General features: G+C 40.6%; 2 protein-coding genes and 1 long non-coding RNA gene across 4 annotated transcripts; 2 read left to right on the plus strand and 1 right to left on the minus strand.

Annotated features, from left to right (window-relative positions):
• The first annotated feature begins 1488 nt into the window (after positions 1-1488).
• LOC147544100 (uncharacterized) lies at positions 1489-2843 on the plus strand. The gene is made up of 4 exons (XM_086635616.1): positions 1489-1614; positions 1851-1930; positions 2055-2393; positions 2486-2843. The coding sequence occupies exons 1-4, from the start codon at positions 1489-1491 to the stop codon at positions 2841-2843; spliced, it is 903 nt and encodes a 300-aa protein (XP_086491742.1).
• A 12095-nt stretch (positions 2844-14938) lies between these two features.
• On the plus strand, positions 14939-17602 carry LOC147544101 (uncharacterized). 2 transcript variants are annotated; one of them, XR_015224314.1, is made up of 4 exons: positions 14939-15090; positions 15176-15223; positions 16079-16158; positions 17354-17602. It is a non-coding gene; the product is annotated as an uncharacterized LOC147544101 (long non-coding RNA). The 2 variants fall into 2 exon arrangements; XR_015224313.1 differs by having other exon boundaries at positions 16087-16158.
• Positions 17603-23814: 6212 nt separating this feature from the next.
• On the minus strand, positions 23815-25403 carry LOC147544102 (uncharacterized). Its single transcript, XM_086635617.1, has 4 exons — positions 25107-25403; positions 24738-24993; positions 24616-24620; positions 23815-24522 (listed from the first exon to the last, which is right to left on the minus strand). Exons 1-4 carry the CDS (start codon positions 25401-25403, stop codon positions 23815-23817), a joined length of 1266 nt encoding a protein of 421 aa, XP_086491743.1.
• Positions 25404-25750: the final 347 nt, after the last annotated feature.

Below are 25750 nucleotides of genomic sequence, written 5' to 3' on the forward strand. Positions count from 1 at the left end.
TTTGGCGGCGCGATTTGTTTCCGGCGGGGGTTTCGGCCAAGTTTCTTGGAGTCATTGTCTTCTTGGTTTATGTGCGAGGAGACAGGTTTGTCTCTCCGACATCTCCGGTCTTCTTGGCCTCACGTTGCTTCTTTGGTTCCGACAACCTTCTGCTCGGCTAGTTTTCCTTCTTTTGAAGCGAATGCCGGCGACTGAGGGGGTGAAGGTTTCTCTCCCACTGGTTGGAGAGAAAAGCTCTGGTCTGCGAAGACCTGTAGCTTCCTCTGAACAACCGAGAGTGGTTGAGGGGAAGTCGGTTGGTAGTAACAGTGATGGGGTTGCTGGAGAAGAGGCCTCTAGGGGTTCGAGTTGGGCTCATCTCTTCCGGCGAGGCAAGTCTTCTACGAAGGCAAAGCTGATGTACTCTTCCCCAGTGGTTATTAATGGTGAGAAGGTGGCGATGGTGTCTATGAGGGATTTTACAGAGCAGATTCATGAATGTGAGAAGGTTCTTTTTGGATACTTCTTGGGGGATAGATTGTCGTTCCCTGTTGTCAATGGTACGCTGAGGAAGGTGTGGCGTTTGAAGGGAGAATGACCCTTACTGCTCATGGTGCCTCAGCTTTTGTGATGAAATTTGATTTGGAGGAAGATAGGAAGATGGTGCTGGAGTTTGGGCCAGTGTATATTGGTAACAGACTATTTGTTGTTCGTCCTTGGAAGTTGAATATTGAGGAGGAGATTGAGGAGTTGGCTACAGTTCCTATTTGGGTTAACCTCAGGAATCTCCCCTATGTGATGTTTAATGCTAAGGGTATTAGCATGGTTGCTAGTATTTTGGGGGTTCCGATTATTCTTGATGAACCTACTGAGAAACAGACTAGGATGTCGTTTGCCAGGGTTTGTATAGAGATGGAGCTTGACCACCCTATGCCTAATTCAGTGAAGCTCGTGATTGATGAGGATAAGGTTATTGATGTTGCCGTGGAATATTCGTGGAAGCCTGGTAGGTGTTCTACTTGTGATGTGTTTGGACACTCGAGTAACAGATGCCCTCAAACTGTTCGAGATAATGCTCGACAGAGAAGAGCAGGTCGTGCACATAAAGACCAAGGGCCAGTTGAGCCTAAAGGTGGGACTCAAGAAGAGGGTAATTCTAGTAAGGTAGTGGAGGTCAAAAGGGATGTGCAGGAGGCTCCCCAGCCCATTGCGAGTACTAAGCTGATTAGTCTTGGGAGTATGGCTACAGGTTCAGAGGATCAGCTAATGCTTGAACCTGACCCTCCCATGACTAGTCAAGGAGGAGAAGGGGATTAATCATTGGTTCGTTATAAGAAGAAGAAGAAGGGTAAGGCTAACTCTTTACATCTTTTGGGGGATGGCCAGGAGGGTGAGACATTGTCTACTAGTAAAAGGCATTGTTCTGCTAGTAAAAGGCATTGTTCTGGTGCTGCTCATGGTAGCCCATGGCCAGGCAAAGGTGTTGGTGGACAACCTCAATCTGTTAAGATGGATTTACAGGTGAGTAGAGCTGAAACAGACGGTGGTCCTAAAGGCATTGCTGGCAAGATAGCCATGTTTAGTGCTGTGGGCAAGGCTCTGAGAGAGAACCAAGGGAGCTTGAGTATGGATCAGGTCAGTGATATTATGGAGGGGGACTTCTCTCCACACAACATAGATGGATAAGATTTCTTGTTGGAATGTGAGGGGGCTTAATAGCTCCCTTTAGAATAAAGGAGGTCAGAGACCTCATAAGAATCAATAAACTTGGCATGTGTGGTTTATGGAGACTAGAGTTTTGAGAAAGAATAAGGATAGAGTTCAGAGGAGCATTAACCCCTTCTGGCCCTATCTTGATAATTATGATGAAGATGAAGGAGGAAGAATTTGGGTTGGGTGGGACCCCCATCTTGCTACTGTTGACCTTATTTGTAGGTCTAGCCAATGTGTGGTAGTTAGTATCCTTCTGGGATCTGGTCAGAAGTTCATGCTTGGCATGGTCTATGCTAAGAATGAGCTATTCTAAGAAGAGAATTGTGGAATGACATGAGAAGACTTACTTTTAATTTTTATAGCCCTTGGATGTTCCTTGGGGATTTTAATGCCATCCTTAGTGCTGAAGAGAAATTTAGAGGAGAGCAAGTGAGGACTGATCATTTCATTGATTTTTTGGAATGCACACAAGATTCTCAGCTCTTTGATTGTGCTTTTACTGGTTGTTACTATACCTGGACCAATAAGCAGAGTGCTTCTGCAAATGTTTGTGCTAAACTTGATAGGGTTCTTGTTAATATGGAGTGGCTGCTTCTTTTTCCTGAGGCTAAAACTGATTTTCTGCTCCCTGGTACATCAGACCACTCTCCTGCTGTGACCTCTCTTATGGGGCCTATATGCAGAGGTAGGAAACCTTTCAAGTTCTTCAATTGGTGGTACCGGATGAGCCTAGATTTATGGATATGATTGAGGAGGTTTGAGGTGAAAAGGTTGTGGGGAACCCTATATTTAGATTGGTTACTAAGCTTAAGGCAGTGAAAGCTAGGTTGGTTCAGTGGAGGAAAGACATGGCTGTGGACTTGCCTAGCCAGGTAGAGCAAGCTAGGAGAAGTCTTGAGGAGGTCCATGTTGTTCTCCAGGCTGATCCTCAGAATGTTGATTTCAGAAAGGCAGATAGAGAGGCTATCAAGTTTTATGCCCATTTAGCCAAGGCTGAGGCTTCTCAGTTGCATCAAAGATCAAGGGTGAAGTGGCTCACTCTAGATGATCACAATACTTCTTTCTTTCACTGTTCTATCAAAGAAAGGAGAGCCAGAAATAGTATTTATTCTTTGGTGGATGGTAATGGAAATAAGCTGGAGGACCAATAGGATATTATTGCTGAATGTGTGGGGTTTTTTGAGGATCCGTTAGGATCTGATCAGCCTTTCCCTGAGGAGGATGAGGTGCTAGGGTCTTTCCAATTTCCCGCCCCTTTGCTGGATGGTAGAGAAGATCTGGAAAGGCCAGTGACCAGGGATGAAATTGTTTTTGCTCTCTCTCTTCTATTGGATCTGATAAAGCTCCTGGGCCTGATGGCTTCTCCTCCTTGTTCTTTAAGAGATGCTGGGAGATTGTTGGAGATGACTTTGTTGCAACTGTTCTAAACTTTTTCAAATCAGGGAAGCTTCTCAAAGAGGTAAATTCCACCCTTGTGACCCTAGTGCCCAAAACTTCTAATGTTGTTTTCATGTCAGATTTCAGACCCATCTCTTGTTGCAATGTTGTGTATAAGTGCATTACTAAAATCTTGACTGAAAGGCTCAAGGGGGTGATCTTCTCCATGGTGAGTGAGAACCAGTCTGCCTTTATCTCTGGGAGGTCTATTCAAGACAACATTATGCTAGCTCATGAGCTTGTCAGGAACTACCATAGGAAGGATGGGGTTGTTAGATGCACAGTGAAGATTGATTTGAGAAAGGCCTATGATACTATGAGATGGTCTTCTTTGCAGAAAGTTTTGGAGAAATTCAACCTTCCTCCTAAGTTCATTGGTTGGGTGATGGAGTGTGTGAGTAGTCCTAAATACTCTATTGTGGTCAATGGAGGTGCTCATGGGTTTTTTGCAGGCAAGAAAGGGCTGAGACAAGGCTGTCCAATCTCCCTCTATCTTTTTGTCATGGTTATGGAAGTGTTCTCTTCCCTTTTGGCTAAGGAGGAAGAGGGGGGTAGATTCCTGCTCCATCCTAAGTGCAAGGAACCTAAGGTGACTCATTTGTGTTTTGCTGATGACCTCATGATCTTCATGAAAGGGGAGGATGGGTCTGCTAAGGCCCTCAGCCATGTCCTCTCTAGGTTTCAACAAGGTACAGGGGTTGCTGTTAATACCATGAAGAGTTCCATGTATTGGGCAGGGGGTGGAGATGGTGGCTTGAGCTCTAGAGCCATTTAGGCTTTGAGGAGGGGGTGCTTCCAGTTAGATATTTGGGTCTTCCTCTTATTTCCTCCAGGCTTTCCTATAATGATTGCCTGCCTCTTTTGTCTAGGATTCAAGCTAGAATTCATTCATGGAAAGCTAGATACTTATCTTTTGCTGGTAGAGTGTTACTCCTCAAGGTAGTGCTGAATAGTATGATTCTCTATTGGACAACAGTTTTTGTGTTTCCTAAGAGGGTGTTTAAGGAAATTAACTCTATGTTCAGTAAGTTCCTGTGGACTGGTCTTCAGATGGGGACTAGGAAGGTTGCTATCAAATGGGCCGCAGTGTGCTTGCCTAGGGAGGAAGGAGGGTTGGGTATTAGAGATATTGAATCTCTTAATAAGGCTATGAACCTGAGACATGTCTGGGATCTAGTCAGTGGCAAGGAAACTTTATGGGCTAGGTGGGTGAGGAGAAACCTGATTAAGTCAAAGGATTTTTGGATTACGGATACCCCTCATGATTTCTCTTGGTGCTGGAGGAGAATTCTGGATAGTAGGGGTCTAGCTCAGAGGATGGTTATTCACTTGATTGGGAATGGGTCTTCCACTCTCTTTTGGAATGACATTTGGCATCCTCAAGGTCTCCTATGGGACCTCTTCCCTGAGGGATTGAGGTATAGTTCTATTCTTAATGTTGATGCTAAGGTTAATGAGCTTCAGGAGGTCTGGACAGCTGCTCAGAAGGGTAAGTACACTCTGAAGGAGACTTACCTGAAGATCAGACCCTGTGGTGATAAAGTTGGCTGGTCTAAGATCATATGGTCTAAATGGACCATTCCCAAACATGGCTTCATTGCTTGGGTTGCTGTTCACAGAAGGTTGCGTACCTGTGATCGATTGGTTGCTTGGGGAGTGCAAGTAGATCCTATGCGTGTTCTGTGCAAAAAGGAGATGGAGTCTGACCTGCACTTGTTCTTTAGATGTGATTATTCTTTGGTGATTCTTAATGGGTTGTTAGACTTGATGGGATTGTCTAGGATCAGTCATAATTCTTGGGAGGAGGAGCTAGCCTGGGTCATTCAGAGCTTTGAGGTTTCCAAATTCATGCTTCAACTGGGTGGCCTTGTATTCACTACCTTTATTTTCATGATATGGAGAAAGGAATAGAAGAATCTTCCAGAATGAGTGCAAACCTGCTGAGGACATCCTTAGTAGTATCATTAGTGAGGTGAAGGTTATCTTACTGGCTGGAACAACTAAGATTCCCCTGACTCAAAAGAACTTCCTATTGCAGCAGAGGTGGAATGTTGAGTTACCTATGTGGGCTGTTGTTGCGCAAGGACATGTCTGGGAACCTCCCAGTGAGGATTGCTATCTTATAAATTCAGATGGTGCTCTTAATGGTGTGTCTGCTGGGTTTGGAGCTGTGATTAGGAATAGAGAAGGTGTTACTTTGGCTGCTGCTGCTGCTGGTTCAGCAAGGGGTGCTCAGGTTATAACTCATGAGCTTCCGTGGGTGGAAATGGGCCTTAAGTTGGTTGCTGAGTTAGGTCTTCAAAGAGTAATTCTTGCTTCAGACTCTACTTATGTGTGTAGTCTTCTGAATGGTAGAGAGAGAGATCCCCCTTGGGAAGTCTGGTGGATTTGGAAACGAATTGAGCTGCTCTGGAGGTCTTTTGAGCTGCGGGAAGTTAAGCATGTGGTGAGAGAGCTCAACCAAGCAGCGGATTGGCTCTCAAAGTTAAAGCCGAGCTCTGGTTTCCTTAAGCTGGATGTGAGCTGCCTTGATCCCACTTTGGTGGATATCCTAGAGAAAGATAGAAGTGATTTTGTTAGAATAAGGAAGAGGAATTGTATTTAGTCCCTGAGTTGAGTTTTGTTTGTTTTTTCTTTTTTGCTTTCCTTGTTCAGGGTCGGGCCCTTAATCTCCGCTTGCTATTGCAAAAAAAAAGTACTTGAGTCACTTAATAGGGTGGTTCATTTCCTTACGCGTGGAAGTCAGCCATTAAGAGATCCCAGCATAAAGCTATTAGCGGTGCAATTAGCCGCCTTGACATGTAATCAAATTTATTACACCTGAAAAAGTTATACTATTAAATTATCATAAGTCCTCAAAATTTAGGTATGAGTAGGATATCTTGTTTGAGGACTGTAAAATGTTCTGCTAAGTGTTGATGGCTCTCAACTGAGCTTGGATGGCAATGATATTGGACCATCTTGGAATGTTATTAGCCTCGTGTACCTGGACTTCTTGTGGGTGGTAGAAGCGTCGTAGTTGTTTTTCATGATGTGGTTAACGGCTATTGTTTGGAATGTCTTGATTATAGTATATAGGTGTTTAAATTTTAAAACAGTCCACAAAGATATAGATTTCAGAATCACAGACTAGTTGGTCAACCCCCAAGAGTAGGGAGTAGTCAGGGTTTATGGAAGAGAATTTAATAATATCTCGTCGGAAATTAGTTTAGGGATATATTCAGCTAGGTCAGGGGACAAATTTGTTTCACAAACGAGGAGGCGGAGTTTTACTAACTTAGCTGGTTGAAACACACTTTTACTTGAGACTTTAGATACTTTAAGAACTTTAAATATCGTCTTGTTCTAATTATTTTTTGAAAGGTCTCTGTCTTAATTTCAATTTGTTGCAGTTGGCATGTTGTGGTAACTATGCAAGCTGGAAAATTACCCCATTGTTTGAGACATACAGACGATTCTACTTATTATTGGGTCATTATTCTGAAATTCCATAATTATTTTAAACCAAGAAAATATAAATTTAGGCTATTTGTTGAGTTTTCACCCTGTTAGCTTGTTATCCTTTTATATAGCTCCACCATAGTTGTGTGTCATTACCATGTTTCTCTTTTATCTTCCCATAATGCGGATACAGTGATACGTAGAGCTAGAACGTTGGAGTTCATTAAACCAATCCCTTGTTGTATATATAGCATAATTGATGGTTCCGATTGTATACTATTTGCCGTATTTCATCCTAGCAGATTCCGATAGGAGTCTAACTGAAATAGGCATTGGGCATTGCTTAGTGATCACCATTTATGTTTGCATGCTTCTGTACGTGCACTAATTATGTGTAATGTGTCGGAGTGTTTTGGTGTATTTGTGTTATTAGATGAGTTCATAATAATCATCTTTAGGTGTCTTGTGTATTTATTTGATTGTTTGAGTTGTATATAAATTAAATTATTATTTGAGTGTGCTTCCTACTTATATCAATTGGTATTTTTCTTGGGTGGTTGTGTTTTTGGTCTGCATATACTGTCGAGGTAATATTTTGCTCTTTCATTTGTAGTCATGTTTGATTCAATTTTGTTTACTGAACTGAATCATTTGTTTTCTAGCTATTATTTTGAGCAAGACATCCTCAATAGATATAAGTACGAATTGAATCATTTCGTTTAATGAACTGAATCGTTTCGTTTCCTAAACTGAAATATTTGTGTTATTAAATGAGCTTGCAAGATAATCCTTTTCTGTCTTTCGTGTTTATGTGATTGGTTGAGTTGTTTATAAATTGAGTTACTATTTTGGTGTGTTCTATTTTTATATAGGTTGATGAAATCCAAGGTTTTTGGTGTGTTTCGTTTCTATTGTCTAGGTTATGTTTGCCTTTTCGTTTTTGTAGTGCTCTACTGTTTGATTACTGAATTGAATCAATATTTTTTTAGCTATTGTTTTGAACAAGACAAATGGTCTTTTGTATGAATGACATTTGTGTGTTTAGGTGTGTTTCAGTGAATTCAAATCAAAACTTTTGGTGCTTGTACTGGGTAATATGTATCGAGTTAGTATTTCAGACTATATAGATATATTTATAGCGGTGATTGTATTAATAGTAGTATTAGTATTTTATACTGCTTTGTGTGTGATATTAATATTTTATACTGCTTTGTGTGTGATATTAGTATTAGTATTTTTGGAGTTTTTTATTGTGCCGAGTGTTTAGTCCTTCGATTGTAGACTTGAGTTCTATGTATGAAGTTAGTCTGTTTTGTATTTTAGATATAGTCTTTTGTGGGTGAATTGATTTTAATATTAATTAACAGGGTAACTGTATGAAATAGTATTTTGTTTATATTATACAATTAGACATTCTGTATTTTTGTAATCGGTTGAGTAGTTTATCCAAGATTAGTATTAGGATGTGTTGAAATTGCTACGTTTGTCTGAGTGTTATAAACACGATATTGAGTGAGCTCCATTGTTTGAGTTTGTGTCTTGTCAATATCTTCCTCTCATGAGGCACTTTACATTCGAAAGTTCGGCGAACTTTACTTACGTAACTCTCATGTAGTTTTGAGAGGAATAAAAATTATTTACCATGTAATCTTGTGGTTGTTATCACTTATGAATGGAATTATAGTTTAATAAAAAAAATAAATTGAATTCAAAAGTTTGAGTTTAGAGGTTGAAATCCCTACCTAGAGCAAACTTGATATGTTTGTATTGGTTTGATTGACCGACCATGATGAACGACCGAGATGATGTGGTGTAAGACACCGGTCTAGTTAAAGCCACGCGTTAATGGACGTTTGGATGATAATATTCCAAGATCGTATACAAAATGTGGGCTTTTAGCGTGCATTAGAATTCTAGGTTGTTAAGCTTTGTCCGAACTATGGTTATTTAGTTGATTTCTTCGCCCAAACGTCAGTTTAGCTCATGGTTTAGGTTGGGAAAGCTAGACACACTTCCACGTTCCCATGCCATTCGACAAGACAACTTTTTAAGGTGTGGACTCGACTTTCGCACCACCTTTACTTTAAGGTCTAAACCTAAGCTTTAACCAGGGGTGGCCCCAGGAGACTCGTATCGACCTCCTAGTTTTAGGATTGGGTGGCAAAATTCTTTTGGATTCGTCTTCATGATGATTTGGATTCAAGTTGAACCATTTGTTTCTTGTAGTTCTACTACTTCTCGACTTGGTTTAGCTAACCATTATTTGGCTTAACAGAAGTTCCCTCTCATTAATCGAAAAAAAAAAGTAAAAAGGTTGAAGAACTTGTCATCTCGTTCATGTTCAAATGAGTAAGCAATTCTTTAAAGTAATACTCTACAAGTTTTTAAAATGCCTATGAGTTACGGATGTAAGTCGTTCCAGACTATGTCGTTTTTTGTATTTTGATTGTCTTTTCCAGGATGCATTTTTAGCCGATATCGTGAGTTTCAGAAAAATGGAGACAGTTCGATAACTATTTGATTTTCGCGGCAGTCTTGCTTGTGTCGCCGTCGACAATGTAACTTTCTTTCCTTTCTTCCATTATTATGAAGAAAAAAGATCTGGCTAATCAGTTTAATTTTTCCTCGTAGCCTTTGTCGTGTCCAGGAAAAGTATATAAAGAAGATTTGGCTAATTATTCTAATTAGATCATCTCCAATGCAAGAGCCAATAAAAAATCTAGAAACCCAATGCATTAAAGAGCATCTCCAATGAAAAACTCAAAAAAATCTCTATTCATCCTATGTGTCAAGTTTCAATTGAGATTCTCACTCTTTGGCGGCTAAAATAGAGATCCAATTTGTTTGTGTCTGCAATGGAAAACTCTAAACTTATCTTGTTTACCATGTGACATAGTTATTTTTGTAAATAAATAATTAGTTATTTAGAAAATATAGAAGACTTGATTTCTATTAGTTGAAAATCAAATATTGATGAGTTGGACGATGAGAGATATCTCTTCTCCACCTTCGACACATCATCTTAGAGATCCAAACAGAGTGTTGCATTGGAGGGAGCTTTTAAGAAAAAAAATCTAAAAATCACATGCAGCACTCACAATTTCTAAGATTGAGTGTTGCATTGGAGATGCTCTAAGTTGAAAAATGGATCTCTAAACGGTCCTTTCCTGTTTGGCTATTTAGAGATACTCTATTAGAAAACTTTCTCCAATGCAAAACACTCAAGAGAAACTCTAAAAACCTATATTTTGGTATCAAATTAATTGACTTGCTTATGTGGCACTTAGAGATCCTAAAGATGACACTCCAAATTTAGAGTGTCCTCTTAAAGATCTCTAAAATAAATCTTGACACATCATTTTAGAGATTCATATTGAGTTTTGCATTAGAGATGAATTATAAGGAGAAACTCTACAAAAAATCTTATGTGACACTTTAAGATTTAGAGTTTGAGTGTAGCATTTTAGATTCTCTTAGTTTAATTCTCTTCGTTTCACTTGAGAGTTTCAATACATATTTTGAAAAACTACAAGAACTTTAGTTATAATTTGTTATTCCTCTGGTTATGATTTGAGTTCACTTTATATGTGTCTTGTCTTGATTAAGACAGAGTCTAGGCCGAAGTAGGGCACTTCCTTTCTCTAGGTTATAGAGAGATAAACGATAAGTGAATACCGACTTTATCAGTAATTCCTTCTTTCGGATTAACCGAGATAAACGATAATGGAGTCGAGGCGAGAATAAAGTCTCTTTCCTTAAGACATTTTACACTCCCGTAACAGTACCAATCGTTAGGGTGTATGCCTTCGGAATAAAACGACTATTGATGCACCCGAAAAGGTTGCACACCCAAGCGGAGGTATCAAGTAGTAATCCGGCAAAGCCGGGATCGATACAAGAATAGGAAGGTAGTTTGGATATTGAAGGGTCTTATTCGTCGGTTTAAGTGTTACTAGCTAACTTGGACTAAGACGAAAAGGGAACAAAGGTAAATGAGGAGTTTTATAATCGAATAACTAACAAAAGAAGAAAACAAGTAAAACAAACTAAATCATCAATGTAAACAGGCGAGAGAGATTCGAAAGAGGAGTTGAAGGAACAAAAGTAGGGAGGCAACAAATAAGTAAGAGAAGTGTCGAGGTCCGGGAATCCATTGTGGTGAACCTACAACTATTTACGGTCCAATCGAATGCATTGATACAAAACTAGTCTCGATTCCTGCGGTGGATGTTCATAAGCACTACGTATGTCCGGAGACAATACTTAGTCAAACAAACTTCCTAAACGATTGAAACCGAATCATCGAAAATGTCGTCTAGCCGCCTAACTATGTGAAGTGCATGACAAGACACATGAAATTTGGATCTAGACTACGATCGATATCGATCACTTTGCCTAATCGATTAACTATGCGAAGTACTTGATAAGACACATGAAAAACGATTGAAACAAGTAATCAAAATAAGAAAACAACAATTTATTGTCAAAACATTAATCATCACATAGATAATCACAAATTCATTACATTTCATCTCATTAACGACACACTTGATTTAGCTAACATGGTGAATAAGTAATAAATGAAAAGAAGATGATGAGAAATCCCCCTTTTTCGATGTGGTTCGAGGCTAGGTTTGTCGGAAAATTTGAGTAGTTAAGGTTCAGTCGATCTCTCCTTAGCAAATTTCTAGATTTCCCCTTAACAGTGCATAATGGGTCTCCCCGAGCAAAAATCAGATCTTCCCTTAGCAACCAGACTCATCTTCTTCATTTAAAACCCACCACCATTAAAGCTTCACCAAGCTTTCTCTCTCTAATCACTTTTAATCAAAAACCAAATCAAACAACATGGGTAGCTAGCCAAGAGGATGAGGAGTAAAAGCCCTAAGTTTTCCGGCCAAAATAATGGTCGGAACCCTAGAAAAAGACGGCCAAAGATGGTGAAAATCCGGCAAAAAATGCTTCAAAACCAACCCCAAAACCACTCGATTTTCTTCACCAAGTTCCGGCCAAGCTTCCCGAGCTTCCGGTTAAGCTTTCCGAGCTGCTAGCATGAAGTTTCATGCACATCCCTTGTCGGAGCTGCAGCTGTCCGGCATTGTTCTTGTTGCTCCCGTCGGTTCTAGCCTTGGCCGGCCAAGCTACCTTGCCGACTAAGCTAGAACCGACACCCCTTCTCTCTCCCTCTCTTTCAAGCTTCTTCTCTCTAACTTTCTTGATGAAGAACAAAGAAAAATTTGAAACCCTAGGCTCTCTCTCCCTCACTAGCTTGTTGGGTGTTGTAGAAGATGATGACCAAGACCCCTTTAGACTACTTCAAACCCTTGACTTTGTCCATCATTAAAGACTCTTGACTTGGACCAAACAGGGTGCCCATAGAATCTCTATTATACTCTTCCTCTTTGGGCTCTTGGGGTTCGGCTTCTTTCATTCATAACTTCTCTGTTCGAACTCCTAATCGACTTCCGTTTTCACGTCGGACTCTTCATTGACTCCACTTGTTGTTTGACTTATGATTTTGACTAAAATGACCAAAATACCCCTGGTTCTCTTTTCTTCCCTTTTGCCGTATAAAATGAAAATGTGATAATTCGCTTTTTTTATTCCGAATTTAACACGCCAAACCCCAAATAAACTACCTAGCACTTAAAACACATAAATGATTAGAAATAAAACCCGAAAAGAACTAACTCATCAAAGTTAAGTGACCTAAATGTGGCATTTTCACGCCACATCAACATCCCCAAACATAGAATTTGCTAGTCCTCGAGGAAACAAGCAAAACAAGACAATAAAGTAAACCTAGCTCACTTTCGGAGGACTCCCGGTTGCATTTAGCGTATGCAACAAGCCTTTAAACCCTTAGGTTACCCCTAAAGGACGAGTTTTGTCTCGTGAGGGTTTCCAGTGAATACACCCACAAAGTTCTAGATTTCCAAGGGATATAAGAGTTCAACTATCGATGCAAATAAGGTGATGATCAACAAGTGAGAGACTTAAGTATGTCAAACATATGAATCAAACCAATAAACACAAAAGCATGCTAAGAGTCTCCTCACTAATAGTTTTATACTCAAATGCAAGTGTCCCATCATCATGAGTATCATCCACGGCTAAAGTAACAAAACTTTGTTTCCTATCATAGCACATTTCGCCTCGACTTTGGCCTCACGGTCATACGCTCTTAAACATGAAATCACTCAAAAACGAATCATAATGGTTTACTCTCATGTGTGAGCATGGAATAAAGTAAACTTAACACATACAAAAATTAAATGAGGATATCAAGTTCTAAAACGAAATGATCTCTTAGAAATGGAAACAACCACTAACGGAATGGGGAAGCTCACTCACCCTTCTCACCCACTCTACCCTCTAATAAAGTCTCTTAAAAGTCAACGGATACAAGTGATGGAATGGAAGATGATGAAATCCCAAGAATGTCGACGCCTTCAACGATAAAAGAACACTTAAACAACCTTTAAACTTGACTTTTTGCCTTGAATACTTTATTTTCCACAAAACTTACACAATTTTCAAAAGTTCACATGAACTTACGCAAATAACACACACATCGACAAACTTTTTTTTTTCTTTTTCTTTTTTTCTTTCTTTTTCACTTTTTTTTTAATTTTTTTTGATTTTTTTTTATGCACACATATATCCAAACACCAAAACAAAAATACAACTAGTATTCTCAACAAAGCACCTTTACTTTCACATTTTGCTTTCACATTCTTTCTTCTTTACTCTTCATGCCTTCATTCTCGGGAGTAGTATGATGAATGGATGGTGGAGTATCCGTTTCCCTAAAGTTGACACCATTATCGGGTTTCATGGACTACAAGAGTAAGGTTTATTCGCTATCCTGATGTCACTCCTAGTGGCTAAGGAAGTTGAGCTCATGAGATCGTCTAAGCTTTATTGAAAGTTGCGAAGTTGAGTAGCTCTTCATTCTACTCGGAGTTAGCGCGGAAGAGTACACTCAAAATCAATAAAAAGGCTCAAATATCTCACATGGGTTTAAGTTTCCACTAATGACTATTCTAGGTCACTCAGAAGTGTTCCTTCTTCCTTAAGATGATACTCATAAGATAAAACACCAACACCAAAGGACTCAACATTCATGAAAAGACTAAGAGCATGCATAAGAATTATCGAGAAAGACACACATGCATCAACATACTTAAGAATACCACTAGAATCATACCAAATCTACCCAAAAAATTTCAAATTTGGTTAATTTGTTGAACCCTCTTGCCTTTTGAAATCTAAGGTCATGATGTCATGTGACCAAAAAGTCGTATCCCCATCCCCAAATTTAAAACTAACATTGTCCTCAATGTTCTAAGCATATACTCACCAAAAGATAAGAGGTACAATAAGTTAAATGACATTAGTAGACACCACCAATTCCCAACAGTTGTGCCAGAGCCTTGCGAATAACTAATTTTTACTAAGTTTCAGACTAATCCATGATTGATTAGCTTCATAGTTTAGTTTAAAAGTGTTTTAAACTTTTCAATTTGATTGTTTTTTAATGGGATTCAATTAGTTTTCAAATTGGCAATCAAAATTAATGATTGAAAATGTTTCAAAAATTTAATTTGATTGATTTTTGGTTTTCAAAAAGTGTTTTCAAAAGTTTGTTCTTCATAATTTTTAGAATTGTTCAAGAACAAAACACATTGGGTTTTAGTAGTTCCAAAAAATGGGATGTCAAGCTTGGGAAGAAAAACAACAAAAAAAAGGGATTAACGAAAGTTTCCAAAAAACAGGGATGCCTAGTTGCTGGTCGGACGCGTCCAGAAGACGCTTCCCGAGCACAGCAATAGACGCGTCTCGGTCAGCTGACCAAGACCGACTCGGACTGCATATCCGAGTCGGATGGGTCTGCTGTCACGGGATAAGGGCGCGCCTTAGACGTTCCCCGTGCATCCTGAATATGTCTCGGGCACCACCCGAGACATACACGACAGCTAGGGGCGCATCCCAACAACTAGGGGTGAGCAACGATCGGTTTTTTTTTTCGGTTTTTGCTCGAGTCGAAGCCGAACCAATAAGTAGCGATTTGACTAAAGCGTCGGTCGAAGTCCAACCGATCATTCGGCAGGCCGACATGGTTCGACTCGGTTTGGTTCGACTCGGTTGAGTTCGATTGATCGGTTTAACCGATCACAATTTAGAGTGTAACATCCCACGATTTGAAGTTAGATGAGGGACCATTCTGTATTCAGACTAAGTGAAATCAGGGACTAAATATGCAATCGGGTCAGAATCAGGGGTCTTTTCGCAATCAGTACTGAATGAGGGACTAAAAATGAAATTCGGCTGTTTAATGGGAAAAAATCAGAACGGGTCTTCTTTCATCTCGCAACCGAGTTCAAGAGTGGTGTTGGGTTTTTGGAGTAGAAAAAATTGGTCAAAGAGAAGATTCAGGTAGAATTTCAAGGGGAAATGCTTGATTTGTTGATTCAAGGCTTGAAGATGGGATTTGAGCTAAGTTTTATGGAAGCTTTGGTAAGAAGTCTTACTTTCTCTCTCTAGGTGATGATTATGAGATGAATTAACTAGTTTTAATGGAGGTTTATTTTTGCATGTGTAGAGATAAAGAAGTGATGAAGGAAATCAAAGCGACAACATCAAAGAGAAGGTGAATGATGTTAATTTCACCCAAATTGATTTAATTGATCATATTCTAAAATCTAGGGTTTATGAGTATGAAATTTAGGGATTTTTCATAGGCAATGGAATATTAAGGTTAATATGGATGGGAATTAGTTAATTATGATATTTAAATGATGTTGGAGAGGTTAATGGTGTTTGATTATCTATCAAACAACTGTGTGAGGGACTGTTACGAGCAGTCCACTGTTTTAGTATTTCTGGCCTTGTAGATTGTTCGGATGGATTTTCCAAAAACACGAGACTTGTAGATTAGGATGTTACCTTTCCGAAATGGTGTGGTACATATTATTTCGAGTTTGGATGAGAAAGATATGACCGTTAGAACATGCAGCGTACGATCAGTGAAACTGATGCACTGCTGCGTACAGTTTGTGGTTTTCGGAGATGTTTTAGGGGGAATTAAGAGAAACCACCTGAGAACAAAACATTATAGATGAGATAAAATTTCCGAAGATGAAAGAATGGACTGAAACCGATCAGCGATGAGTATGACTATTATAGCGCGCAACGCGCTGTTAGGAAATTCAGATTTGCTGCTGTTTGTATTTTGCTATTTCGAGGACCGTACACTTTAAATTTGACCGAGACACTAAGGAATAAAATGTTAGAAACTGTAGTAGCTTTCCAACGATATATGATATGCTTGAATTGGGAATAAATTGTGACGGGAATGAATCTAAGACAGAATAAAGTACTCGGGGTCTTCCGATGTTAATGCGAGTCAAGTCTCTTTTGTTCTTTCTTTCCTTATGGTTCTTTCGGAGTTATCTATGTTATTTTAAGATTCGTCTCGAAGAATCTAAGATCTATCCTTGTCTAGGTTATCAGAATGAAAGCCGAAACGAGTGGGAACGAGTTGCTCGAGGCGAAGCGAAGGAGGACGGAGTCCTGAATCGCTAGGTAGGGGTGATCTCTTGTTTTTTCTTTTATATTATCGTCTAGATTCATGCTAGGAATAGGAGATATGCATGCATCACTATGTTTAAATGGATAGACGATCATATGCATGGTTTATACGGTTGATTTCAATGAAGTTTAACTATTGATTTATGCCTATTTCAATATGTTTTACGATGAAGCTTGTATTGTTTATTGTGATTATTGATGAGTCGTTTTGATGAGTTTTACTCGTAAATGACTTTCAAAGTGATAGTTTTGAGCTGCTTTGTGATAATCACTATTTTGAAAACATGAAGATTTCGTATGTTGTATGTGATTGGTGAAGTGGACTGAGACGAGTCATGAGGGTCTTGGAAGTTGTAGTGCTCCACTCTCTGGCCAGGATTCTCGTTTAGGTTGGACTCTTGGGGCTCAGGATTTGCTACCCTTGACCGCTCGATTGGACTGTAAGCCTGTTTGTTCTTACTCTCGGGGCTCAGAGGCTGTACACCTCGGACCGCCCGATTGGTTTGGTGATTGGGATCCCTCTGCACGTTATGATATGACTCTTGGTTGTGCCACTTCTGTATGTGATAAGATAAGTAATGTTTTAAAAAGTCTATCTCAGTCGAGGGCGTAATGGGTGAGATCCAAATCTGCTAAAATTGTGGGTGAAGGATGTTTTCACAAGAAAAGAGTATTATTTCGGCTGTCGACAATATAAATGTGTTTCCAAAACCAGAAGAAATAGTTGCATGCTAGGGTACCGATGAGAATATGCTTTTCGTCCCAACACGAATACTGGAGGGACGACCTGACTATTCGACTTCGGTGAAGCTAAAAAGTATCTAGTTGAGCTAGGTGTATATATTTATCACGAGGTTAGCTTTTCTATGACTGTGGAGTCGCCTAGTGGGAGAGGGGCTTACCTACCTAGGGGTAAGCCACTTTCTCGAGAGAATTTGAGTACCTTGGTTAGTGCCGGTATGGGACGGTACTAGCCAAAGTATTATAGAATTCTCTGGGTAACTCCGTGTTAATTGAGAGGCATACCAAGGGTGGATAGTTAAGTCTGCTATTGTATGCTAGTATTAGGATTGATATATACATATTTATATGTGTGCATGTTTTACTCGAGAAAAGGTTTATCGCAGTTTTGTTTTGGGACTCCTCTACCAGTTTAACTCGTGTCGGCGAGTTACTGACCCCCTACCAGTTCTTACTGTGCAGGTTCTTAGTTAGAATCATCTGCAGTGGCAGGGTTAGCAGATGGATTGCAGTGGTTGTGGCGGGGTGCCACTTTGGTGTTATCTCCTTTTCACTTTGGTTTTCTTTAGCTTCAAGTTATATTTTATTTCACGAAGAACCATATAACATATATATGTATCACATAAGTTGTATGGATTTGTGCAGGATGAGTTAAGTGAGTTCTAGTGGTTCGGTTTTGAACCAGAGTCTGTTAGTTCAATTTTAGTTTCATTTTAGCTTCCGTTGTGTTTGTGTATGCGAATGTATGGTTTGCATGACAGGTTCTACAGGTGCGACCGGTTCGATTTACAGAGGAGATACTGCCGAATTTTCAGTTCGTCTGTGAATTGTCGGGGCGTGCTCGTGCCTAGTTAGAGCACGGGGAGTCACATAGAGAAAATTGTAAACTAATGTTATTCATTTCATTGCATATACCGAAAATAAAAATTAAGAATCAATCATACTTTTCCGCCATTACGTATGCCGAAATTAAAATTAAAAATTCATCGTACTTTTCCACCATTACAAATAAAAAATAAAAGATTTGAATACAAAATCTATAATTTTAAGTTACTAACTAACAATAGGTTGTGGTAAATAGAAAATCAACGAAGACTTACCTTTAAAACCTTTCAATCAAGTTGAATAGGTGGTTGATGAAGCCGACAACAACAACTAGGAAGGATGACGGATAGTAGTATGGAAGACTTCATTAGGGGTTTTCCAAATTTTTTCCTTTCTAGTTTAGCACTTTCTAACTTTACGAAATTATTATTTCATTTTTCCTTAGGGTTCGGTCGGTTCGGTTTGGCGGTTTCTAGAAATTCAAGTCGAGGCCAAACCAGACCGATTTTGGGTTGTTCAGTTTTTCGGCCAAACCGAGTCGAACGGTGATCGATTCGGCCCAAAAATTGATCAGTGCGGTTCGACTTGGTTTGGTTCGGCCAATTGGTTCGGTTTGTGCTCACCCCTACCAGCATTTCTAATGTGTCTCGATCTTACCTGAGACACACGGGACAGCACCAGACGCGTCTAAAAGTGTCTGGTGGCTCGGGCAATCCGAGCACGTATGGAAGCTTCCACCAGACGCGATGGGAAGCGTCTGGTGCATCCTAGGCGTCTTGGTAGTAACCGAGATGCTAGGAGCTGCGGCCAGATGCATCGAGGTGCATATGGGACGGCCTAGGATGTCCCGGGCACCACCCGAGACACCCCATAAGGCTTGGCAAGGCCCAGACGCATCTAAAAGCGTTTGGACCTAGGCCAAACGTCCTAGTTGCAGCCAGGATGCGTCCTAGACCTCGGTCGAGGCCGAGATGCATCCAAAAGCGTCTGGCTCGACCAAACCAATAATAGGTCAGTCTGAGACCGAGCCTATCATGGACCCGACTATCCTTGGACCGAACCATCTTTGTGGGCCTTGACTTCCGAGTCTTGGGCTTTGACTAATGGATGGTTTTGGGCTATTCCAGAGATGGCTAGGGTCTATGGGCCAAAGTTCCACGAGTCTTGACTCGAGTAGGAGTTTTTTTTACGAAAGTCTCAACTTTTTGTCCCTGTCCCACCAAAATATTACCGAAATTATATCGGGCCATCCGAAGGCCCGAAGAAGGTTTTTCTTAAAATTGATTTGGGAAATCAATAATGAAGCATTACATCACATATCTAATGTGGAGTTCCCACGGCCGCTGACGGAAGCTGAAGGAGATCTTCTTACTATGAGGGTGACTGGAGACGAAATATATGCTGCTCTGCAAACTATTGGTTCTGATCGACCGCCGGGGCCGGATGGGTTCTCTTCTCATTTTTTTAAGGCGTGTTGGGACATCGTGGGAGACGACTTTGTGGAAGCTATCCAGAGGTTCTTCAGCTCAGAAAAACTTCTCAAAGAGGTAAACTCTACTTTTGTGACTCTTATTCCTAAAATAGATAATGCTTCTTCAGTGTCAAATTTCAGACCGATATCTTGTTGTAATGTGTTGTATAAATGCATTATCAAGATTCTTACTATACGGCTGAAGGGAGTTATTTATTCGATGATCAGTCCGAACCAATCAGCCTTTATTTCTGGCCGTACTATTCAGGACAATATCATGCTAGCCCATGAGATTGTTCGGAATTACCACCGACCAGATACCTCGGCTAAGTGTACGGTTAAGATTGACCTTAAGAAGGCTTATGACACAGTTCGTTAGTCTTCACTATTCTCAGCCCTTGGTAAGTTTCGCTTTCCAAGGATATTCATAGAACGGATACGGGCTTGTGTCACCACGTCTAAGTTCTCGATTATGGTTAATGGTGAAGCCCATGGTTATTTTGATGGGAAGCGAGGTCTACGGCAAGGCTGCCCGATTTCTCCATATCTATTTGTCCTGATGATGGAGGTATTCGCGGTTCTTATTGATCGAGAGGAAAGAGCAGGTCGGTTCCTGCTACACCCTAAGTGTCGCGTTCCGAAAGTTACTCACCTTTGTTTCGCCGACGATCTCATGGTCTTCTTTCGAGGAGACGCTGGTTCGGCTCAATCTCTAAAAGGTGTGTTAACAGGTTTTCATCGGGCGACGGGGTTGCAGGCCAATGTGCTTAAGAGTACGGTTTTCTTTGCCGGTCTTTCGGCCCAAGGTCAGAGTGATATCACTAGTATTCTTGAATTCGGTACTGGTTCTCTTCCTATCCGATACTTGGGTTTACCCCTCATATCGTCTCGTCTCACCTATAGTCACTGTATTTCGTTGATTGATAAAATCAAGGGACGAATCCAATCTTGGAAGAGTCGCTTTTTATCGTTCGCGGGGCGAGTTCTCCTCGTAAAGGTGGTTTTGAATAGTATGTTACTATATTGGGCAGCAGTATTCGTTATACCCAAGAGGGTAATAAATGACATCAACTCCATCTTTAGTAAGTTTCTATGCTCTGGCGTGGATATGGGGTGTAAGAGAGCTCCCATTGGCTGGGAAAGCCTTTGTTACCCCACTGATGAAGGAGGACTTGGTTTTCGTAATATCGAGGTGTTGTTCGAGGCGTCAAATCTTCGTCATATATGGGACCTGGTTAGTGGTAAGACGACTTTGTGGGCTGAGTGGGTGAGAAATAATCTCATCAAAGATCAGCATTTCTGGACTTTATCGGCTTCGAGTAGAAGTTCTTGGTGTTGGCGACGGATTCTAGCCAACAGGCCGACGGCTCAGCGACTTATTTGCACTTCTCTGGGGGATGGTCATCCTCGGGGTCTTCTTTATGATGCTTTCGCTGAGGGGTATAGATATGATTCTCACCTACATTTAGATGCACGGGTATCTCAGTTTATTGGGCAGTTGGGCTGGGTTTTTCCTACTCATATCACAGCTATGTTAGGGACTATTGCGGTCGAGGCTGGAGAGGTGGTGGTAGACAGTACCCTCAGAGACGAGGTGATTTGGATGCCCAGCCAGAATGGAGAGTTTTCTCTCAAAGAGACGTATGAAGCAATTCGACCTAGAGGAACTCGATTGAGCTGCACTTCATTAGTATGGTCACCGGGTGGTATCCCCAAACATTGCTTTATCACGTGCCTTGCTTTTCAAAGACGCCTCAAAACTAGATCGCTTTTGGCTAGTTGGGGTATGATTATAGACACTACATGTGTATTCTGTGGGGGAGATGAAGAAACGGATTTCCACTTATTCTTTGGTTGTTCGGTCACAAAGATTATATGGGAATCGCTATTACTCAAGATGGGATTTCAGAGAGTATGTGCTGCTGATTGGGAAGGGGAGCAACAGTGGTGTATTAATCACTTTGGTGGGCTTTCTATTGCTTCCCGAGCGGGTCGTATGCTTCTAAATGCCTATGTCTATCATATTTGGAAGGAGCGGAATAACAGGGTATTTAGAGACGATGTTATGTCACCGGGGCTGATTATTCATACTATTTGCGATGAAGTGCGGATCAAGCTGAATACTATTACCAAACGGTTTGAAGATACTGAGGAGAATCGGAGGACCATTGACCGATGGAATCTTATTATCTCTCTTCAAAAGCCGGTCTATACATCATGTAAATGGACTCGGCCGATGATAGGGAGACATATGATTAATACAGATGGTGCTCTGAATGAGGTGGATGCGGGTTATGGAGCCATTATACGAGATTTGGAGGGGAATGTTGTTAGAGCAGCCACGGGTCAGGTTAATGGACAGACTATTCATACATGAGTTGAAGGGTGTTGAGTTGGGATTGGAGTTAACTCTTAGTGCTGGGATGCAGGAAGTTGAACTTGGTCTTGATTCGATGAATATCAAGTTACTTCTTGCAAAACCAAATCAGAAATTACCATGGCGGGCGTGGAGGAGAGTTCGGAGGCTTAAGAGCTAATTTCGGAGTTTCCGGGTGTTTCATGTCTATAGGGAAGCAAACCAAGCTCCTGACCACTTGTCAAAGATGAGGCTCGGACCGGGAGTAACTCACTTGAATGTTAATCAACTACCGGTGGAACTAGTCAACATTGTTAATGCGGACTCTAGAGGGACAGTGAGAATGAGGAAAGGGTGGGGCTAATGAAATGATGTAATTTGATTTCTTTGCTGTTTTCTTTTTTGGTTTCTTTTTTCTTTGTATCGGTTCGGGCTTCTCCCGCTTATCATTATCAAAAAAAAGACAAGGTGAGGCAATTTTTGATGCCTACTTGGTGTTGGCTTAATAATTATGATTGTGATAGGGCTGGTAGAGTGTGGCTGTTGTGGGACCCTTGCCAAGTTTCTATGTCTTTGGTTTTTATGAATGACCAAAGTCTGAATGTCCTGGTGGTGTTGATGGATAGTAGGTCGTTTATGTTGACCTGTGTTTACGCTAGGAACTTAGTGACGGAGAGAAGAAGCCTGAGGTCTGAGATGAGGGGGATTGCTCAGGTTCACAATGTTCCTTGGATTGTAATGGGGGGATTTTAAGGCCATTTTGGAGGTGGAGGAAAAGATGGGTGGTGCTGGTGTGAGGGCCAATGAGCTTGTTAATTTTAGAGATTGTGTGAGGGACACTCAACTTTTATATTGTCCTTTTTCAGGGTGTTACTTTACTTGGTCTAACTTGCAGGAGGGGAATCATTAAATAGATTCAGCTCCTCCCAACTGCTAGGGCTGAGTTCTTATTCAAGGTGTTTCTGACCACTCTCCTTGTCTGGTTAGCTTGTTTGAAGAGGTTGGTGTAGGGCCTAGACCTTTCAAATTTTTCAACTGTTGGACTGAGGAGGAGGGGTTTTTGGAGGAGGTGGATAAGGCTTGGCAAATGGAAGTGACAGGAAACCCTATGTTTAGGTTGTTTAGCAGACTTAAGAAGGTGAAGGCTGCTCTCATTCTGTGGAAGAAAAAGAGATTTTGTGACTTCTTTGGTTTCGATTACAATTCAACTCTTTTAAATTAGGGTCAAAACTTAAAACTTTCCAAAATAAAAAAAATTGTAAATTTCTTCTTTCGAGGTCATCCTCCTTGTTGCGCCTCCTCTTCAGCTCCTTAGTGTTCTACACACCAAAAACAGAGAAGCAAGTCAAAGTATTCAAAAATTCAAAACTTACCAAAAATAAAAACTTTCCAAGATTAGAACAAATTTAAAACATAGTCCCCGGCAGCGGCGCCAAAAACTTGATGGGCCTAAAAGGTTACCCTAAAAGGTCTCCACCCGCAAGTATACGAGCGTCGAGTAATAACCCGGTAAGACCAGGGTCGATCCGTAGAGACTAAGTGAAACCTATTCTAAAACTTAGAACTAACACGATTTTTGTTTCTGAAAGTGGTTTTGGTGACAAACTAATAAAAATACTAAAACAAATAATAATGGCAAACGAATCAATGGGGGAGAATACCTAGAGATTTTGAATCCACCTATGAAACACTTAAAAAGACATTTAATAAATTAATAGAAATTTCTCTATTACTCGGACTTTAGGATATGAACTATCTAAAGTCCGGAAAATATTTCCGTTGAAACAATATTAACTACTTATCTATTCACCATTGCTATGAAATATAAAATCATCCAACTATTACTCATCAACTAATAAGTATTAACCATCAAAGAATTTAATCTAAGCATAGCATATCAAATCATGAAGCATGAATAATGAAGAATTAATTTAAAAATAACTATCAATGGTAAATCATAACATTAAGACCAATGAAATCTTTGGTTAATTTATTAACATGTTTCTAAAAGCATTCTCATAGGTTTCACCATCCTCTAGTTGAAAGATTAAAAACTCATGTTTTTATTTTTTTGAGGAAAGTCAACAGGGATTATAGGGACCCTGGCCCTAACCATTAAAGAAAACCACTAACAACAAATAGTCCACATAAACCAATCTACAGAGGACTAAACCAAAAAAACAACAAGAAAACCAACATCAAGCATCCGGCCACAACCTCCTAAGCCTAACCACCCCCATCCTATCTTGAGCAACTATCAAATTCGCATGCTAGGTAACCTTTCCACATCCAGATTGAGGATTCCATTACTACTCAGCCGATAAAGAAAGTCAGCAGCCTGGTTAAGCTCACGGAAAGTATGGAGCACCTCACAGCTCTCAAACTTCTTCATCAGACCTTGAATATCCCTCCAAAAGGTCCACACAGTCCTAGGAGGCTTACTCCCCCCAGCATTCAACAGAGAAACCACATTGATTGAATCAGTAGCAACAATCACCCTTTGGCATCCTCTATCCCAGGCCAACCTCAGACCCAACAAGACTCCTTGCCTCTCATGAGCAAGCACACTGCTAGGGACAGCTCTTCCAGCTCCAGCTGCAATCACTGTACCATACTCATCTCTAATAATAGCCCCATAACCTGCATAATCCTGATCAAACGCCCCATCAGTGTTAATCAACACCGACCCTGCCCTTGGAGCCTTCCATTTCAACCCCTGCACACATTTAGACACCAAAGGCTTCACAATATTCAACCTTTCTAGTAAGCCAGAGTTTTCAGGGATAACTTCTATTCTCCCACACCATGCTTGAACTTTAATGACAACCTCCTGCTTAATAAGAACAAGAATGGTGGTTGCACTCCTACTAATTTGCTGAAATGCTCTTAGGTTCCTCTCCCTCCATATATGGTATATATAGGAAGCAAACAGCATACAACCAACTTTGTTAACAAACTTTCCTCCCTGAAGATGAGCCAAGCACCAGCTCATAGCATGGTCCCAATCATGAAATAGACAAGGAGTGATCCCTAACATAAATAATAAACCCCTCCAAACCTCACCTGAATAGGAGCATTAAAAAAGAATGTGAAAATCAGTCTCATCAGTCATCCCACAAAGAAAACAACTCTTAGGCACATTGAAACCCCAAGAGCAGAGCTTCATGGTAGTCTTCAAACCCCTATGCATAGCAACCCAAGCAAAAAAAGAGTGTCTAGGAAGAGCCATGCTAGACGACACCAAGCTATGCCACTCCACCTTATGACCCTTCTGCCTCACACAATCATAGGTATCCTTCACTGTAAACTCACCACTTTTGCTAATAGTCCACACTGCTATGTCCTCCTCAACCTTCCCAATCTTCAGCCCCTCCATGGAACCCAACACAGGACCTAGAATGTGTTGCAGATGGGCAGGCACCTTCCAAGATCCATCCTGAATAATATCAGACAAAGGCATAGACAACTTCAAATTTGAATCAAACCTCAAGTTCTCCACATAAGTAGAGTACAAAACCCCTTGGGGATGCCAAACATCCAGCCACAAACTGATTCTATCCCCCTTGCCCACAAGATGAAAAATGAGAGCCCTGGCCTTCTCCCTAAAATCCTCCTCCAACACCAAGAACTATCATTGGGAACCTTCATGATCCAAAAACACTTCTCCTTGATCAAATTCTTCTTCACCCATCTGACCCAAAGAGGGTCCTTGCCACTCACTAAGTCCCAAACATGTCTGAAGTTCATAGCTTCATTAAGGCACTCAATACTTCTAATTCCCACTCTTCCTTCTAATTTGGGAAGAAAAGCAATATCCCTCTCGACAGTATGTCTCTTAATTCCCATCTCCACCCAACTCCAAAGGAATCTAAAGAAGATAGAATTTATCTCCTTAAACACTCTTTTAGGCAACACAAAAACAGAAGTCCAATAGACCAAAACCCCACATAACACAACCTTAATCAACAAGCATCTGCCAGCAAAGGACAAGTACCTAGCCTAGGGGTGTTCGTTGGTTCGGTATCCGGTATTTTGGTGTCATCCGTTACCAAACCACTCATGGTTTGGTTAGTGATTTTTCAAACCGTTACCAAACCGGTCAGAGTTTGGTTCGGTTACTAACCAAACCATCATAAGCGGTTTGGATACTACCGGATACCAAACCATCCATAAAACGCAATTTGTTCTACATG

The sequence above is a fragment of the Eschscholzia californica genome, unplaced genomic scaffold, assembly GCF_041429995.1.
Source record: "Eschscholzia californica isolate CP2 unplaced genomic scaffold, dmEscCali1.0.p SCAF_4, whole genome shotgun sequence".
In the NCBI taxonomy this organism is placed as follows: domain Eukaryota; kingdom Viridiplantae; phylum Streptophyta; class Magnoliopsida; order Ranunculales; family Papaveraceae; genus Eschscholzia; species Eschscholzia californica.

Coding starts and splice junctions, on each gene's coding strand:
- LOC147544100 (XM_086635616.1), top strand. CDS start 1,489: ATGGATTTACAGGTGAGTAGAGCTGAAACAGACGGTGGTCCTAAAGGC. Junction 1,931..2,054: donor GTAGGTCTAGCCAATGTGTG/GTAGTTAGTATC, acceptor TAATTTTTATAG/CCCTTGGATGTTCCTTGGGG. Junction 2,394..2,485: donor AGAGGTAGGAAACCTTTCAA/GTTCTTCAATTG, acceptor CCCTATATTTAG/ATTGGTTACTAAGCTTAAGG.
- LOC147544102 (XM_086635617.1), bottom strand. CDS start 25,403: ATGGGAATTAAGAGACATACTGTCGAGAGGGATATTGCTTTTCTTCCC. Junction 24,994..25,106: donor GGGCAAGGGGGATAGAATCA/GTTTGTGGCTGG, acceptor GATATTATTCAG/GATGGATCTTGGAAGGTGCC.